Source organism: Lonchura striata, chromosome 2 (assembly GCF_046129695.1).
Source record: "Lonchura striata isolate bLonStr1 chromosome 2, bLonStr1.mat, whole genome shotgun sequence".
Taxonomy (NCBI): domain Eukaryota; kingdom Metazoa; phylum Chordata; class Aves; order Passeriformes; family Estrildidae; genus Lonchura; species Lonchura striata.
The window spans coordinates 87,714,004-87,732,487 of NC_134604.1; the positions used below are offsets into that span (position 1 = coordinate 87,714,004).

The following is an 18,484-nucleotide window of genomic DNA, read 5'->3' on the forward strand; positions in this document are numbered from 1 at the left end:
ATAGGAACACCCTCAAGAGGACTGAAGTTTGGGGTTGAAATGGCAGGGTGCACATTCTTCCATAAATACATGGAAGTTAAAGGATAAGAAGTGTTGCAGTGATGTGATAAGTTTGATTCCTTCAGCATTAGATGTGCTCTTACTGCTAATGCATTTTGCATAGCTGAGCAAATCCAGATTCCTAGCATTAAATTACAGTGATTAAATCAGTCCTTGAAAATCTGGTAACTAATGTGAGACATATTCCATATATATCTGACACACATTGAAGACATTTGGTTGAATCCATTTTCCAGGCAGAGATGTAAAGTACATTCTCTGGTTCACAAGAGCTTCTCAAATCAGTGCTGTAACCTGATTATTTTGCTTTGCTATACAGCTGAGGTCTATCTTTAATGTCCTTTGTACACTGATATTTGTTTTACAGCTTGTTATGGAGTTTTGTGGAGCTGGCTCTATCACAGACCTTGTGAAGAACACAAAAGGGAATACCCTGAAGGAAGACTGGATAGCATACATCTCCAGAGAGATTCTCCGGGTAAGGAAAACAGTCCTACAGAGGCGCAGCCTAGCTTGAGGTTCTGCAAGAAGCTGTTTCTGATCAATCCCATTAGCCATGTCATCACTTGGAGAATGCGTAGGAGCAGATAGATGTCTGCTCCACATCATTTAACTTGGTGTGAGTTGTACTGTATTGTAGCAGAAGGCTTGCAGAAAATTGCATTTCTAGTCATACGAAGCCAATAGAGGAGTCAGTGACCTTGCCTACTGCAGAAGCTGTGAAGCAGTGTCCCTAAGACCTGAGGCTGAAACAGTGCTGTAGCATGGTAGCTTACAGAACAGGCTTTTCTAAATATGCTTGCAGCTGCCTTTTTCTTTCCTAATGAAGTCCATGGAGGAAGAGCTGTTGGCTCAGGCCAGCAGTCAGGACTTCTGTGCTGTGATGTGCTCTTATCTTGTGTTGTCCCTGCAGTCTGTCTAGAGCAAGCAGCTCTGTCACGTGTGGCTGTGCCCTGTGCAGTGCTTGCAGGCAGTGCTACAGAGGTTTTCAGGAAATGGTTACCAGTTACAGCTTACCAGTTGTTCTAAAATTGCAACTTAAGATAATTACTCTTAATATTTAATTTCCAGTTGGTACAGTTTAAGTGCTTTTTGAATTGGCATTTGTTTTGCTTCACTAAGTAAATCTGGGATGGTTTTCCTCGTGCTTCTTTGCAAAACAAATTGCCTCCTACCCATACCACTACACAGTATGTTTGTCCAATTGCTTAATCCTAAATGAAGTTCTGAAGGGCTTTATGTTAAAGGAAATGCGCACTAGCTTGTGCATAAATCAATGCTCCTGTGGTCTGCATTACACATTTGCTCTTCCTTGGCAATTTTTAAGATGAGGATGGAGGGAGACACATAGTTCTGGTCTCTTGCTCTAATTTCAAAGGCTAGAGGACAGTCCAACTGCTGGTGTTTGACTGGCACATTTTAAGTTGTTTACAAAGGAGACGTTCTATTTCAAATCAAATGTTTAGCATGCCTTAATATAACTTCTGCAGGACCATCTTACCCTTGATTTGAGAAACATGTGGGCTTGGAGGTATTCTATGCTATGTTGCGTTCATCCTAGATCCTCCTAAGATAAAGCAGTCAAGCCCTTGCTGAGAAGAGGAAAAAATATTTACCTCAGAAAAGAGGGAAAACTATTTTCTCATTCCAATGAGAGATTTATAAAGGGAGTGTTAATTACTGACCATCAGGATCTGGAATATCTGGAAAAAAAAGAATGCTAAACTCACATGAGATGTCTGATTCAACACAGAGTTTGTCAGAGGTGAAGGAGAGAGGTCATGTAACACAAAAGGAGCTAAAGTGCCAAAGATTGGTGCAGGTGGAGACACCGGTGAAGGCTGACCCAGTGAATCCTTGTGTGGTTGGAAAAGTTGGGGGACTGCAGGAAAGTGGAGACATGCCCCTCTGTCTTCTCCCAGGCCTTTGCATCCCCAGATGAGTTTTTTCAGTAGGGTTAAATGGTACTCTGGAGAGAAGAGATGATTATCTCTCTGGCTGGGTTGGAGCAGCAGAAGGCTTTAAAAAATATCCTGTGTGAAGCTGTGGAAAAGCCTACATTCCTGTGAAAAAGAAGACCACACTCAGCATTAGCAGTCAGTGAAGGGTCTCAGGGACATCAGCCGTTCACTTGATTTGCTTATGACATGTGGAAAGGAAGCTGTAGATAGTGGTTTTTTGTCACACTCATTAACTGTTTTAAAAAAAGGAAAATAGCCCAATGGTTATGTAGGAAAACTAGTAAATGATCAGTTAATGAAGAACATGTGTAAGAAATACTTCTCTACAGCAACCACTATTCTCTTAATCTCTTGCAGCTGTAAAGGTTCTATTCTTTTATTTTTCACAAAACATTAAAAGACTATGAGGGCAACATGAACAGGCAGGATGATCCCACTGGAGACTACAATTTTCCAAGCAGAAAACTGAGGAGAACCCGAAATACAGGCAGTTGCTAAGAGGGTTGCCTTTTCTCCCAGTTACATTAGAGAGTAAAATGCAACATATGTCTTTCTCAGCCCTCCCTCCACATGGCTAATGCTTTGGGGCATGTATCCAAGTGCTGTCTCAACAAAAAGCACCGTATGCCAGGAGGTTTTGTTTCCTTTGGAAACTATAACGCTTATGCTTTTTTTTTCCCTTTGCATTTTTTTTCCTGAGGTACAGTTATCTGGCTTCACGTTTATGGAGGCTAGAGAAGAGAACTGCACTTTTGCAGTGGAGCATGTCTTTATCATCTATCCTCCCTTGCCCTCAAACATGACTGCCACTCCATCACCCCCCACCTGCTTCTCAGGGGTGCATATAATACATGTGGATGCTGCCTTCTTTCTCCTTCTACCTCCCTTCCCAGCTAAATTCTGTGTGACCCTGTGCACGTCAGAAGTCAGTGGCATACACCGACACTGATGTCATTTAGAATGTAATTACTTGGAGACTTTGTGGGACTTCACAGGACAGCTGAGAGGTGTTTGCACAGTACAGGTGTTGGGCTGTATTTAGGTACTGTGTGTGCCTGATCTAAGCCTGTGTCTCTGCTCCATCACCAAAAGCTGTGTGGGTGGTGTGCTGCAGGTCCCTTTGCACCCAGTTGCAAGAGGTTGAGGCACAGTGCTGTGATCTTTGGGGCTGCTGGGTATGGGTAGTTTGTTGCTGAGCCAAAAGCCTGACTCTGAACATCCTCTCCTTCCTCTCTTCTCCTTAATGCAGGGGTTGGCACATCTTCATGCCCATCATGTGATTCACAGGGATATCAAAGGGCAAAATGTATTATTAACAGAGAATGCAGAAGTGAAACTTGGTAAGTAGGTACATGTGTCCTCTTCCTCATTTGTTCAGCTTTTGGTTTTATGATGTTCCCAAATTAATTTCATCCTTTAAGAGCCCTGCAACATGTTTTATAGTGTAAATACTCTGTCAGTGGTTCCGTGTGGATTGACAGCCTGCATGTATTTCCTCCTGCTTGGAGAGGATGGGAGCACAGGTTGTTATTGAATTTGGTTAGGAGATACTGATTTTCATGCCAGAATCAGTGCAGAGATCATTTTGTTTCCCCTACTGAGCTGTGTATAAGCTGAGTCTGTTCGGATTCACTTTATTCTGGACTCGGGAAGTGACAGGAGTCTCTCTTGTATTTAGCTTTAATTAAAATAGCACCTGCTGTTCAGGTTCTGGACACAAAAATATGATCTGGACAGCACTCTCAAGGGAGCTGTGGTATTGAATTCAAAACACAGTTCCAGCTCTGGCATGCCTGCTGAAAATCGTGCTCATCCCTGGCCTCTTCTCTCCTGCCAAGTGGACATACTCTTTTTTTATTTCCTCTCTAATTTGTCTCTTTCAGTTAGTGCACATGTCAACCTTCTGTATTTGTATCACGCTACACTCGCCACCTTTTTTTCGTTAAATATAGAGCCATGCTGAAGCCCTCCCACCCAGCCCACATCCCTTCTGGTTTGTATTACACCTTCCTGCAGCATGAGGCATGGGAAGTTGTCCTGGCTGCTGGGGGAGGAAGTTCTTGGGAGAGCTTTCCTTCATTTGGTCCAAAATGGGGTACAGTAACTTCCAAACCATTGCTTCCACTGAGCTCGTCTACACCAGTTTGTCAGTGTCACTCAGATGTGGATGCAGCAAAGCTGACACAGCCCTCTTAGGGCAGATGCAGTTACTGGTATAGAAGGACATGTAGCACTGTGGTCATGAACAGGGCAAAATGAAAGGCAGAAAGCACCTTTGTAATGTAATTACTTTGTAATGAAATGGGCATCTCTTTCGCAGCTTGTGTGCATGTGTAACCAAAGTTAGCGCTTCCTGAATAATTCTCATCTTTTGCTCTCATTGATGTTTCTGCTCTGTGCATTAAAGCAGAGACCAGTTCACTGAGCAACAGGTTAGTTTTGCTGTCCAGTTTTAGAGCAGAAAAGGTGGTGAACTGAAAGGAATGTGTTTATGCATGTAATTTTCCCATAGCATGAGAGGTACCTTTGGGAAGTGGCTGTTTTCTGTATAGGCAAAGGTGCTTGGATTCACCATGTGGGAAGGGACTAAATAGCCCTTTCTCAGCTTCCCAGGCAGTAGTTCTGCAGCTGTGCTCTCCCTTCTGTCCAGGCAGACCAGTGAGGGGTACAGGAGAGGTGATTATGTGCTGCTGGGTCCCTTGACATTTGTGCCCAAGCACATTGTGTGTGAACCATAAGGGCTCAGGATTAGTCATCTTATTTCTCTTTAGCATGGTCCTCCCCTGTGGGACATCTACAGGGCTTTATTTTCAAATCATTTTGTAAAAGTAATCATTGTGTTATTTTCCCCCTCTTATTTCATTTTACTCTTTTCCCACCCACAGTGGATTTTGGTGTGAGCGCTCAGCTGGACAGGACAGTTGGCAGGAGAAACACTTTTATTGGGACTCCGTACTGGATGGCTCCAGAAGTTATTGCCTGTGATGAGAATCCAGATGCTACGTATGATTACAGAGTAAGAGTCCTGTTCAAAGAAAATACCCAAAACATACACTTGCAATATAAATGTCTATGGACTATGACAGTTTTTGAGACTTCTTGTGCTTTGTAGGTGTAATAACTGTTTTGTGTAGTTGCATTCTTATTACCAAAGAACAAGGTAAGGATATTATCAAATTGTGACCTTTAACACTTTCTGCTGCTTGTATTATTGTAGCTTTGAGATGTAAATACAGGACTTCAGGGTGCTGTAGATGCTTAGAGAGGGCAAAAAAGAGTTTACTTGGAAATGCTTGTGTTCTCAATTTGCATAATGGTTGTACTTTAAATTGTGTTACACTATGTCCCAGTTATTGTGGTAACCAAGAACAATACATTTTAGGTGTTGCCTTAAATAGAACCACCATCTGGAGAGCCAGTGAAGTACAGAAGGAATTCCGAAAACTACTTCTGATTTCAGGATACATATACATTACTTTTTTTTATAAAAATTTATCCATCACAACATTTCTTAACAAAGATCATTCTTTACATAGCTTGCTGCAAACCAAGGATTTAATTACTGCAAAACCATAATTGGCTTGATGGTATTTGCATTACCTTAAGAATATTAGGTATACGTATTTAAAGTTAAATATATCTAGTGAAAGCATACTGTAATCTTTAAAGTTCCTCTGAGCTGACTTTAATGAGAGCACAAGGAAAGAAAAAATGTAAAAATATGGTTTTAAGAAACCTTTACTTAGACTAATGTATTGTTCCATCTTTAACCAAGGATATCAGAAAGCCAGAGATTAAGGCCTTACAATGAATTATAGAGCTGAATATCAATTGTATCACTTTGCTGAGACTGATAGTGTTAGCTATCAGTATATTTGTGTGTGTCTAAATCTTTGTAAAACACCCAAATTATTTGAATTGGTGTTTTTGTACGTTTTGACTAATTTTGATCAGATTGATCCCTTTTCTCTTGATTTACTTGCTTTTTGCATTCAGCATCTCATTGTACTAAAGCTAATGTTTTATATCTTTCCAGACAGAGTTGTTATTAGTAAGGAAAGTTGCTATTAAATTATTTAATAAAGCAGAAAAGCCCCCTGCAATAATTGTTAATGCAGTAGTGATATGAAAAATAACTCCTCTGTCCTCTGAAAACACCTGTTTATTGTTCTAGGTGGAGCCTCTAGGGTGGTTGCTCACAAAAAATTAATGTTTGAAGGATTCTGTAAGATCATGAATATGTGCAATTTAGCTAAGATGGCTGCATTTGACTAAGAGAAGAATGCCTTGCTGGGTCTGAAAAGATGATCTTTAGAAATGCTTCTCTGGTTGTAGTGCATGAAGAGCTTATTTCCCCATTAGTTTTGAGTCATTTTTAAAAAATCACAATTATGACCAGAAATGAAGACTGCTTTGCTCAAGAAAAGCTCTCTTTCACAGCAGTCTCCTCCAATATTTTGCCCATTAAGCTGTGTCACTCTCTGAAGTTGGTTTCTTGCCCAGACTCCTCCATCTCTTCCTGCTGTTTGATCTTCCTGGCTCTTGTTTGGTCTCTCCCAAGTCAGAGGTGCTGGTCAGAGGTGGTACCTTGAAAGTCTGCTGCTGAAGAACTCTTTTTCTGTAGCGTTTTAAGGAAAGCTGAAGTGTTAGGGGAGGAATGTTGCCTTTGGCATTAAGTAATGCCTGTGGTAAAGACAGAGGTGTAAATTTTGGGAGACTGTGGTAAAGACCGAGGTGTAAGTTTTGGGAACCTCTGCCTTTTCAGTGGTGTTGGTGACTAATTCAGCTCTCCTTTCAGATGGATCTGTATTTTCCTTTTATTCTTGCTTGTTTTGTACCTGAAGAGCCCCTGCAGTTTTTGACAAGTCTGACCACTTTAAATTTGAGCTGAGCTTTTTGTTTTACAACTGTGTCTCTCCACACTCTGGGAGTGCGTTGTTCAATTCTTTGTTGACAAGGGAATATTGAAAATTCTGTTGTTTCATAGGCTTAGATTTCTGGCAAATGTATTTCCCATTGTCATAATGTGAATATATTTTTATGTGCTGTTGGAAAGGGTTGTTTGCTCACTCAGTAAGAATACGTGTGTTTCTGCATATACATACGTATTATGTGAAAAGTAGGATTTTATGATACAGTTACAAGATAAAAGAGGCTTATATTATTTAAATAGCCGTGGTATTTGGTTTCAGCCTCACCTACAGGGCCTCTCTAAATAGTACTCTCTTACTGTGTGAATGGGTAAATCCACCTACTAACATATGGTGTCTCTCTTTTTCTGCAGAGTGACCTTTGGTCGTGTGGCATTACGGCCATAGAGATGGCAGAAGGAGCTCCCCGTAAGTGATCCCTGTGCTTCTCCAGTGGGCTCCTTAAGGCTGAAACGTATACTTGGGTGATGCTGGTTGTAATCTAAGCGAGTTTTGAGGTTTCTGAAAATATCCCCATGCTATTTATGTTCTCTTTGGTTTTGCCTGCTCTATAAAAATAAAATCCCATAAATAGCAATGCTTTTGATAAAGATAGTGTTGTGTTTAAACACTACAGTGCAGACTGCAGTAATTTAATTTGTATAGCAGGAATATTTGGAAGCTAATCGAGAGTCTGACTTCCTTCCTATGGATAGTATATTGTGTTTTGGAGTTGTGTCCCACTTTGTCTATGGACTGGCCTGGAATACTGAAACTTCAGCTGGGTAGAGGGTCAGTGGGGCCTCGAGGAAACAGGTCTTAATGAAAAAAGCATTTGTAGCAGCTATTTCTGTGTTGGCTTTCTGTTGGTCTGGATAATGCTAACATAGCTTCTCCTTCTGTTTCCACTCATCAGTGGGTGGTGTTAATCTTCCTTAGCAGTGACATGGCTTAAACTATAAATCCTTCTTCAGGACAAAGCACTGAACTTAGGTATTCTCAAGCACGGATCAGTATCAGTTAGTCTAGATTTGAGAGGAAAACCTGGAAACTAAAAATGCCCAACTTTTTAATAGGTTCTTTTCCTTTCATGTAGTTCTTCCAGAATAGAAAGGCAAACAGCAGATGTGTGAGGAGGACAGAAACCTTTGAAAAGAAAAGAAAAGAAGTTAGGCATGGTGTTTTGACTTCTAATGATGATTTTTTCATCCTTACTGATCTTGCAAATATACTTGTCCTTATTGATTTTGCAAATATACTTACCCTCACCCTCAGCTGGAGGTCTGTATTTAAAAAATAAGAGTCTAAGGTACCAAAGAGCAAGTTAAATTTTTTTGCACATAAAAATCTACCACAATAATACAACCCAGATTGAAATGTCTGAAATAATCTTGTTGAAATAAAGTATTGATATTTCCCAGCTAAAAATTGGTCACTTTGTTGTAGCTGCTGCCTGATTTTCTTGTTCTTCTTATTGACTTTAATGCAAGATTTAAAAATCAAAACACAATGGTCATGTGTTGATTTATGTTTTAGGAGGCCTGATACTTTGGGGTTGTTTTCTTTCTCCTTCCTAATTGCACGTTTGCATGACTGTCCAAGTGAGAGCTGCTCCTAGGACACTTCAGCCAGCAGTATATTAAGTGAACTACCTCCTTTTTGCCATACCTTTGTGTTCAGAACTTTGAGTTGCCTGTATGGCTTTGTAAGCCTAGAATTGGACAATAATATTTTGCTAATTTCTAAATCAAAACAGAGCTTGACCGTTCTTTGTGTAAAAGCACAAGAGTAGCATTTAGGAAGTTAGCAAAGATCCTCTGTAAGTGCTGAACAGTGGGCTCTACCTTCTCCTCCAGTGGCAGCTGAAGAGTCCATCTCTACGGACTCTTTGGTGGTCTGCAGGGATCCATAGGTATCCAGGGGGCTTCTTTGCCAAGATTGCGGCCCCTTATTTTTGAGCCAGAATTCTCTTCACATCAGTCTATTTCTCCTGAATTTCTGTTGTGTGATGTCACCTCATACTGCAGTGATCACTCAGACTGAGGGTATAAGTGATCAAATATAGGAAGGTAGTTAGAACATGGCTCCTAGAGACTTTTCTTGGGCTGCCTCTCTCCCTGCTCCCTTGTTTCCCTGGGTTGGCTCTGCCATGTTGCTTTGCTATGGAACAGGAGGAAAAGCTGTCCAACATTGATCCTAGACTCTCACAAATGTCCACTGAAACAAACAAGACTTTTTTGGATGGAAGTTGTGGGTTTGCATTTCAGTTCTGCAGACAGTCCTTTTGTGTGATACAGACCCCCTCCCATGCTTCAAAACTGTCATGCCTTGAAGTAAAGAAAATATCTAGGTCTGGAGAATAAAAATGAAGCACACTCCATAATGGGAGAGAAGGGCAGGTGGAGGGAAGATTATATGAAACAGTAACTCTCATTGCTCACGTCCACCATCATCTTCCAGTACTTTACTGACCCAAAAGTAAGTCAGATGACTTGGGCCTGGAGGAGGGCCATGCTCAGATGTTCCCATCTTGGTTGATTTTAGAGGTTGATCCATGCTTTGACTTCTTTTTCCTTTTGGGCTGCCATTGGCACATTGAGCTATGGAACTGTTGTAATTTTGGGTTAATTCCATTTACCTGTGTTGCTGTCTGCACCTGCTGCATGGCTGTTTGGGATGGTGGGAGTGGTTGTGGAAGCTGAAGTCATGCCATTGACAGAGAGCAACTAAACCAGTGTCTCTATCTCTGGTTTTGTTTTCTTCCCTTCAGCACTTTGTGACATGCACCCCATGAGGGCACTCTTTCTGATACCCAGAAACCCTCCCCCACGGTTAAAATCCAAGAAATGGTATGTATTAATTATATCTTGCTTGTAGCCTTGTGTAGTGTGAAGTTTTCTCGTATCGCATACAGTTTTGTTACTCCTTCCACAGAATTGTAAAGCAATTTAAGTTAGCAAAAATCTCTGTTATCTTTTGTGCCTCTGAATCAAAGCATGACATAAAATGCATGCATTATTTAGCTCTGTTTGTCCCAGAGAAATTTAATTTCAAATTGTATGGAAATGAATACCAAGGTTGTTGGTTTTTTTTTTTTTTTTTGGGGGGGGGGGGGGTGGTTTGTGGGTGTTTTTTGTTTGTTTTTGTTGTCTTAATGTAGCATCTGTATTAAGGTGACAAATGGATCCATGTTTTAAAATATAAACTCCTGTAGCACTCTTAATATGCAGTATGTTTTCTCAGACGTATCATAACACAGAAACAGAACAGTGCTATGGTGTTCTAGTTGCTAAATAGAAAGGAGCTATTAAAACTAATGAAGGCTTTTACTATAATTATTGTAAACGGTTGGAATTGAGTGCCTGCTTCTTGCCAGCTGAGAAGAATCCATTAGTATCAGAGGATTTCCTCCCAGTTACTGGTTACAACTGGCACATATGAAACAAAAATACTCAGTAGAAAGAGATTTCTTATAGATGGAATGTGATCATAGGATGCTGTGAGCCTGTCAAAATAATGAAGTGATTGGACTGTGTATTCAGTATCAACACAATATAAACTTGGCTTGCTTGCTGGGCTTGGTCTTTACCTGGATTGACTTATTCATGCACTTGTATACTGTCAAGGCATCGCTGTATCTTACTTGCCTTCTGCATATATTAATGGAATAGAGATGCATATGGTCCATTCACATTAGCCTTTCATTGACCTTTTTATGTGGAATAAAAACATTCAAGTGTGAGGAATAAAAAAAAATCTGAACATCCAAGTTTTGCTGGATTTAGCCTTTTTTATTACAGTAGGGAAGTGGACTGATGGATGGAAATTATTGCTTTTTCCTCTTAAGCATGTAGTGAGGATGTTTGCTCTCCAAGCACTGGAGGAGGTTGAGAGCACATACCAGTTAAAAAGCAGCTCTGGTCCAAGGCAGTTCTGCTGTCACTCAGCTGTTTTGATAGCATGCTCAGTTGCAAGTTATGAGAAGATAGGCCAAATGATGACAAAGTTGTAGAAAGATCATAGAATGGCTTGGAAGGGACCTTAAAGATCATCTAGTTCCAAACCCTGCCAAGGAGTCCATGGATCCATGGATCCCAGCCAACTAGGATCCACTAGTTCAGGTAGCTCAGAAATCCATCCAGCCTGGCATTGCATGTTTCCAGGCATGGGGCATCCACAACTTCTCTGGGCAACCTGTTCTAGTGCCTCATTGCAGTTTTGAGTATTTCCACTATTGGATTTTGGTAAGTGGCTTGTTTGGTGACTTCTTTCTGGAGAGGTCCTCTTTCAAGGGTTCAAATGAAGTGCAAATTTTGGAAGATAGTGCTGCAGCTCGGCTAACTCCCATACCCTGTCACTTTATGCTGTGTGCAGAGGGGTTTAGTTTAGTTCATGCCCTTAAATTGTGTCAGAGACCCAATGTGCCTGTGTTGAACAGACAACACTGACCAACACCCACCTCTAGTTCTGTAAAATTTTTTTGTGTGTGTGACTCTTAAGGTAAAAAATAAAATAATCTTAAATTCTGGCAGATCTAACTTTGTAAGCCCAGGTGCATGCAAAAGCAGCGTGGCGCTGCTTCTGTCAGGAGAATGGCAGACACAGTTCTCCTGACTGGGTGTGTCTGTCTGTAGCATGGATAGGTGGAGGCATGCCAGAGCTGCTCTGATCCAGAAGATTTACATTATTTACCTCACTCATAGATCCTGACTTTCAGAGAAATTACCCTCTGAAAGAGGGTACATTACTGTGAGGATGTGCCTGAGAGCTCCAAGAATGTTCATGTCACCCTGTGTCCCTCCAGCCCTGTGTCGCTCCAGCTCAGTGCTCAGCTGGAGCACACAGAGATCTGTTTAGGAGGTACACTTGCAGGCAACACTTGTGCTGTGCTCTGGGACATGGTGGTCTTGGAGAAAATGAATTTGAGGAATAACAGAAAAACTGTTTCAGCTGAGTTTCACCTCTCATCTTCTGCCTTTTTTTTTTTCCTTCTTGCTTTCTCAGGTCGAAAAAGTTTTTCAGCTTTATAGAAGGTTGTCTAGTGAAGAATTACATGCAGCGACCTTCTACAGAACAACTGTTGAAACATCCCTTTATACGTGACCAGCCAAATGAAAGGCAAGTCCGAATCCAGCTTAAGGACCATATAGACAGGACCAGGAAGAAGAGAGGAGAGAAAGGTATGCAGCTTCTAAAAATCAAGTCTTTGCCACTTGTAAAAAATGCATATTTTTGTCTTGCTTTGCATTCTTCTCTCCAAGAGAAGCTCCTATAGCCAAAATCCTTAAAAAGTTCCTTTTCAATTCATAGTTTGACTGTCAGAAGGCTCTGTTTTGTTCTGTCCTTTACAGAGAAAGCATAAATTTCAAGTACTGTATTTTCTGATACATTAAATTTGCTCACTTGCTGGCCACTGGCTCTTCCATACAAGCATTAAGCAGTATTTAGGAGGATATTGGCATATATGCCTTTCCCTTCTTTAGTCTCTGGTAGATTCATTTCCTGGAATGGTGCCATAAATCGGACTCCCAGGAAATAAGCCATCACAAGAGCTGTGAAGCAAAAGTTTTGGGCAGTCTTTTCTCCTTATTCAGGTGGTGCTGAAGTTCTCCAGGTGTCTTGTCTTACATGTAAAACTTGGTGTTGTTCAGGGAGTTTACTGGAAGTCTTCTGCAAACCACTGTGCTGCTGGGAATATAAGCTTATGTATATAGAATGAGTTCTAGAGTCTGTGATAGATCCTCTCACTGAAGGGGACAGGAGCTGGTTTACTGAGATGCTACTGCAACTCCCCACTACCCTAAAATTAAAGTACTATCCAGGCCTTTGTTTCTTTCCTGTTAGATGAGACGGAGTATGAATATAGTGGAAGTGAGGAAGAAGAGGAGGAAGTGCCTGAACAAGAAGGAGAGCCAAGGTAATAATTGCTTTTGGGATGGCTTTGGGCAGTCCATGCCAAATAAGTGTAAAGGTCTGTGATTATAAATCAGCATGCTAAATTTCTGTCTCTTATTAAGTGAATGCACAAACCACTCGAAGGGTTTGAATACCTATGCTGTGACTGTTAAAGGTTTGAAAGCTCCCCTCCCTATGACTTAGAGCAAATAAGCTCTGGATGGAGATTTATGGCAAATATGATTGATCAGGGTCCCCACAGTGTTAGCATTCGTCCTTACTTTGCTTGTCCTCATTTCACGCCTTCCACTGAGAGCGTGTATTTGACATACAACTGGTGTCTTTGCTCCAAAAGAAAACGAGATTAAACTTTAACCATGATATATTTTATTAATGTTCCCCTGCTTTGGCAAAGGTATTTAATGGCCCATCAGGCTTTATCATACAGAAGGCTTTAACTTTCTCTTGTTGCAGTTCCATTGTCAATGTGCCTGGAGAATCAACCCTCCGACGTGATTTCCTGAGACTGCAGCAGGAAAACAAGGAACGGTCCGAGGCCCTTCGGAGACAGCAGCTGCTGCAGGAGCAGCAGCTCCGGGAGCAGGAGGAGTACAAGAGGCAGCTGCTGGCAGAGAGGCAGAAACGCATTGAGCAGCAGAAGGAGCAGAGGCGGCGGCTAGAAGAGGTAGAAACAGGAGACTGGAGTTTGGGAGCAGAAGCCCCTCTCCCCGTTTTGTTTCCCATTCCCACACCCATTTAAATAGAATTCCTTGTAGCTCCAGGATATCTCAGGACAGAAAACATCCTGTGAAAATCCACCTGTAAAGGTAGAGCAAAGCACTTAAATCCATGCCTGGCTACTTGAATATAAGACATCTTCCAAAGCATTTGAATATCCAGCAGCTCCCATGAAGACAACAGAAGCCAGAGCTGGGTTATTTGAAAGTGTTTTTTGTGGAAGAGGCTGTTTCTTGGTCTCTGGCTAAGCTTAGGTAGGTATAGAGAAGAGGAGACAAATTATTCCCAGGTGGATTCTTCTCTCAGGAGTACTGTTTTGGGAGTCATAAAATTTTTCAGATTTCCCTTTAAAGCTTTCTCAAACATCTGTGTTTGGTATTCATTCATAGTAGATAGAAGCCTGTTTTTTAATGTATTACACTCTCATGCACAGTAGCTTAATGAATAAAAGCCACCTAGATCATAAAATAATAGAATGATTTGGATTGGAGGGGCCTTTAAAAGTAGATCTTTAAATATGTTTTGTTAATTATGCTAAAATTACAGTTCTGCAGGAATTACAAATATGTAAATACTACTTCTGTGATACAAGTAAGTATGCATTTTCTATACACTGCTGGAAGATAAAAGAAAGTGAATGTATGTGGACAATATTGTTCTGTCATACTTTTCACCTCCTAAGATCTTATGTGCATTTATATGTATGTAGATGGAATATGCAGCATGAGCTTCAGAAGTAGGAGGATTTCAAAACAGCTCTTCAGGCCAGAGCTGGGTATGACGGAGTTGAAGTGAAACCAATCCTCTGGTTCTTCAGGAAGTGCAGGGTCAAATTCTAGTTGTCCTTAAATGACCTCTTGCTTGAGTCTGTTTCAACCTTTCACTTAGTGATGGAAAAACTACACCCAGTCTGGCTTTCCAAATCCTGGTAACGTTTAATGAGGATGCAGCCAGGACCAAATGTTGATTTGCATCCCGTGACCTGTTTGCATAACAAGTAATACAAAGTTCCAAATACCTTTCCAGGTCACATTATGCTCCTTATCCCTCTTTTCCAAAGTGCACATGAGTTTAGTGCTGCTATAAGGAGGGATTGGGAGCTAAGATGAAGCCACACATGATTCCATAAGGAGGGATGAGGGGAAGGTATATAAACCCCATTTCTCTTCTGTTTCTTCTCCACCCTTCAGAGAATGCCAAGATGAACCTCACAGCACTTGCAACTAGTTTTAGACTATTTGTGGGGGGAGTAGGTAATAAAAAAAGATACTAGAAAAATATGAAAATAAAAGATTGATATTGTCAAAGGTGAGCAAAAGTTGAGCTACTGCTTAACTGCTCAAATTTTTCTTAGTATGAGAGTCAATGATTTCTTTTAAATGCCTCTTTAATCTCTAAGGTTCTGCAGGCAGTATTTTTTTGTTGAGGAAGAGGATTACAATTAAATTATCTAGGTCATTTAACTTTAGTAATCAGTGCAACTCTTAAAATCTGGATTTTCTTTTTAAAATAAAGGAGCTGCTGCTGGTGGTAGTGAAAACAAAGCAATGCACCATTTTCTCTGTATGGTTTGAACTTTTCGGGGATGTTGCACTTATAACAGAATGAGCAAGTAGAAAGAAAAGGCAGTTACCTGAAATCATGTTTAATCAGTCCTGCTTTTTAAAATCCAAAATAAAACTTACAGCTTCCACAACCACAAGACAGCATGTAATGTAGGTTGTATTGCTGAATAAGGTTGCATGGTAAAACATGTAAAATTTGTAAGATCAAAGCTTTTTACCTTGTATGGGTCTGTAACCTCTGCCTGGTTCCTTGGAGGCATAAATAGGAATAAGTTACAAAATAGGTGAGTTTAAAAAGTTTCCTTTTGCAGGTGATGGTGTAGGCATATTGTTCATCAAGTGCATTAAAAAAAAAGACTCACATTTAGCTTTCAAAAAAAAATCCCACTTAGTTCATTGGATCTTGTGTTGGAAAAAATGTATGATCCCAAGTGGTTTTTAATAAAACAGCAGCCAGAACAAGCTCTTTCAGATGGGGGAAGGGTAGTAGACACAAATTTAGATAAACATCAGTGTTGTGACACAATTGAAAGCCAAAATACTGAAATGTTGTCACTTTGTCCTTAACTCACCCCCTCTGTTTTGATGAAGCCAGTAAACAATGAAGAGCTTGATAATGGGAGTCAAGATCAGTGTCAGGCATTGAAGCTCAGGGTGTTCATAAATTCGTTGATACTTCTATCAGACTTGCTGTCATGTAATTTTTGCTAGTGTAAAGTATGTATGCATATGCTTATTTAATATTCTTTGGTAGAATTTTATGCGTTAGATAATCTTCCTGAACAAGTTGCATATACTTCCCCCCCTCCCCACTTCCTAAATTAAAATCGAGGGCTTGTTCTTACAATGCTGGCACAGAGCCTAGACAGTTTTGACCGAGACTGTAACAGGAACGGTGTTTAGGACATCTGCCAAAAACTGTAATTCTCAGCAGTATTAGAGAAAAGATTACTTTTTAAAAGGCATATAGGTGACTTCTAAAAGTTGTTGCAGGAACTGTGTCTGACTGAGGAGGTGAAAATGACATGTGGTCAAACTACAGAAAATTCTGTGAGAATTTTGAGACAGGGATTTTGTCTTACCCCCAGCTCTCCTTTAAAAGACATATAAAAACTGTCAACTATATAGGTGTTTAGATAGTTTAAACAAAAAAATCTCACCTGTTCCTGTTTTAATGTGATTCTGTCGTTCTGTTCAGCAACATGGAGACAGCTGCTGAATATGAGAAGGCATTTGAATTTGTACTTTGCAAAACTGAATCTGGCTTAGAAAGTTAAGAATTGGCTGTAGTGGAATCCCATTCTCTGTGGACCTCTGCAGTTCAGGATAGCTTCATTAAATGGTGTCTCTGTCCCTGATTATGAGAACCTAAGATGGACGTTTTTGAAGTGGTAGGTTATAGCTACACTGGCAAGTAGTACAGTCCTGTAGAAGCAGACTGTGGAGCGCAATAATTAAAGTGCTGAGGACCTGAAGACTTCATGTGTTTAAAGACAGGAGGAATTCCTTTGGACTAGCTGAGGTCTAGACTCTGTGCCTGCTTGTGGTTGGAGTGCATCAGCCTTTTTAATTTCATCCAAAAGGTGTGGTTGGCACTCCGAGACATCTTCAGAGTACGAAACAAAACTGTATAAGCGGAGATGTTTGGATGATTCATTTCAAAAGAGCACTCCTGATCTGAACCAAGATGCTAATGTAGGTGTACCTGCAGGCAGTTTTTGCCAGGGCTTTATTTCTTTCACAGAAGGAGAGCTTATTCTTATCTACTTAATTTGAATTGCTTGCATCTTGGATTGGTACTGAGTAAGAAGTTCTACTTCTGGTTTATCTCTAGTGTGGACAAAGCAAAAATCTCTTTATTAATCTTGCCAATTCTCTTTCTAAGCTGATACCAGGCTACCTAATTTTTTGTGGAAGAAATAATTAATATAGGTATCATTAATCTTCTCTCTGAATATGAGACACAGTAATAATATTTTAGGAATTTAAAATTAAAGGATCTATATCAATCTTGAACATTTCACTGTATGAACGAGGGCCTGAATTCGTTGGTATAGACAAACTGCATGTGTAGTTGCATTGCCCCCTCCTGGTAAGTCATACTCTACTGCATAGACTTCCAGTTTGGAGTTGTCAGGTTCCATTATGAGATCATCATTATCGCACCCTAAAAGCAGATAAGGAGCCAGGGTACTGACACTGTATTTTCTTTGTGTGTGTGGTTTTTGTTGGGTTTTTTTTTTTTTTTTTTATGTTGTTTGCATAGTTGATGCCCATTTTGTGAAATGCAGTAATTTGAGGCAGTATGGGCTCTGTCAAAATTCTGTTTTGGCATGTCTGATATTTCTTTGAAGAGTTCTTGCCTTATTTTCTGGCTAACAGTTTGCTCCTTGGAAATAAGCTTTTAATCTGACATGTGCAAGAAAGTTGGTAATACCATACCAAACTAAAGAAGATCTGGATATGCATTCTTAAGTTCAGGAATCTAGATCTATACCTGCTGTTTCTTGGACAACAGTGTTTTATGTCAGCCTTTTTTGTAGTGTATGACAAAAAATGACAGTGTCTGACAATCACACAAACTAAATTTAAAAGGCAAATTTTTATATGTATATTGTATTTTATATGACACTGGTTTTAACAAACAGTTTTTCCTGTCCCTCTCCTGTCCTTTGGGCAGGCCTAAGGCACACAGTGATCAGGTTTTGGTGTTCTCATGGAAGAGTTGCAAGAGCCAGTCAGGAAGGCAGCCTTGTGCCAACAGATGGATGCAAAAAAGTCAGCTATAGGGCTGGCTCTGAAGCCAGGTTGGGTTAACCCAACTTGCTACCAAACACATTTGGCATTGTTTTGACAAGATGTGGACTAGGACCCAAGAGATGGTTGTCACTGTAGGTTTCCTCTCCCTGGTGTGTTAAAACTAAATTCCGCTTTGTTAGTGACCACTGGTTTGATGATGAGGTTTCAAAGACTACGTGCAAAGGAAGTGATACCTTTATTTTATATCTAGGGCTGTGAATAAGGGGATCATGCAGCGTGTTTGTGTGTGTTTGTGTTTGGGCTCCTGCACTGCTGGATACCTCCTTTCCACTCACCTGGCAGGAGGCGGAGGCAGTGTCTGATGGGAGTGGAAGTGATGCTGAGAAACCTGATCTCCCTGCATACTTTGGCACATAGACAGTAGCAGATTTGTGAGATCTGTCATTTTTTCCCCCTATTCCTTTGCTGGGTAATAAATACCTGCTGATGTGCTGAGTTAGATATCTGGATCAAGGTTTCATTAAAAATTTCATCTTTTCTCAATTGATTTTTATTTATTTTCTGCTGCCATGGGACACTGACTGTCTTAATCAGT

General features: G+C 40.5%; 1 protein-coding gene across 3 annotated transcripts in view; it reads left to right on the forward strand.

Annotated features, from left to right (window-relative positions):
• Nucleotides 1-18,484, forward strand: part of MAP4K4 (mitogen-activated protein kinase kinase kinase kinase 4) — a 163,533-nt gene that overhangs the window by 105,650 nt on the left and 39,399 nt on the right. For all 3 annotated transcript variants that reach the window (XM_077781543.1, XM_077781544.1, XM_077781545.1), the window contains exons 5-12: nucleotides 428-538; nucleotides 3,271-3,361; nucleotides 4,907-5,037; nucleotides 7,306-7,360; nucleotides 9,702-9,780; nucleotides 11,936-12,111; nucleotides 12,776-12,848; nucleotides 13,301-13,511. In XM_077781543.1, the coding sequence (XP_077637669.1) occupies nucleotides 428-538; nucleotides 3,271-3,361; nucleotides 4,907-5,037; nucleotides 7,306-7,360; nucleotides 9,702-9,780; nucleotides 11,936-12,111; nucleotides 12,776-12,848; nucleotides 13,301-13,511 (927 nt within the window). The remainder of the gene's footprint in view (nucleotides 1-427; nucleotides 539-3,270; nucleotides 3,362-4,906; nucleotides 5,038-7,305; nucleotides 7,361-9,701; nucleotides 9,781-11,935; nucleotides 12,112-12,775; nucleotides 12,849-13,300; nucleotides 13,512-18,484) is intronic.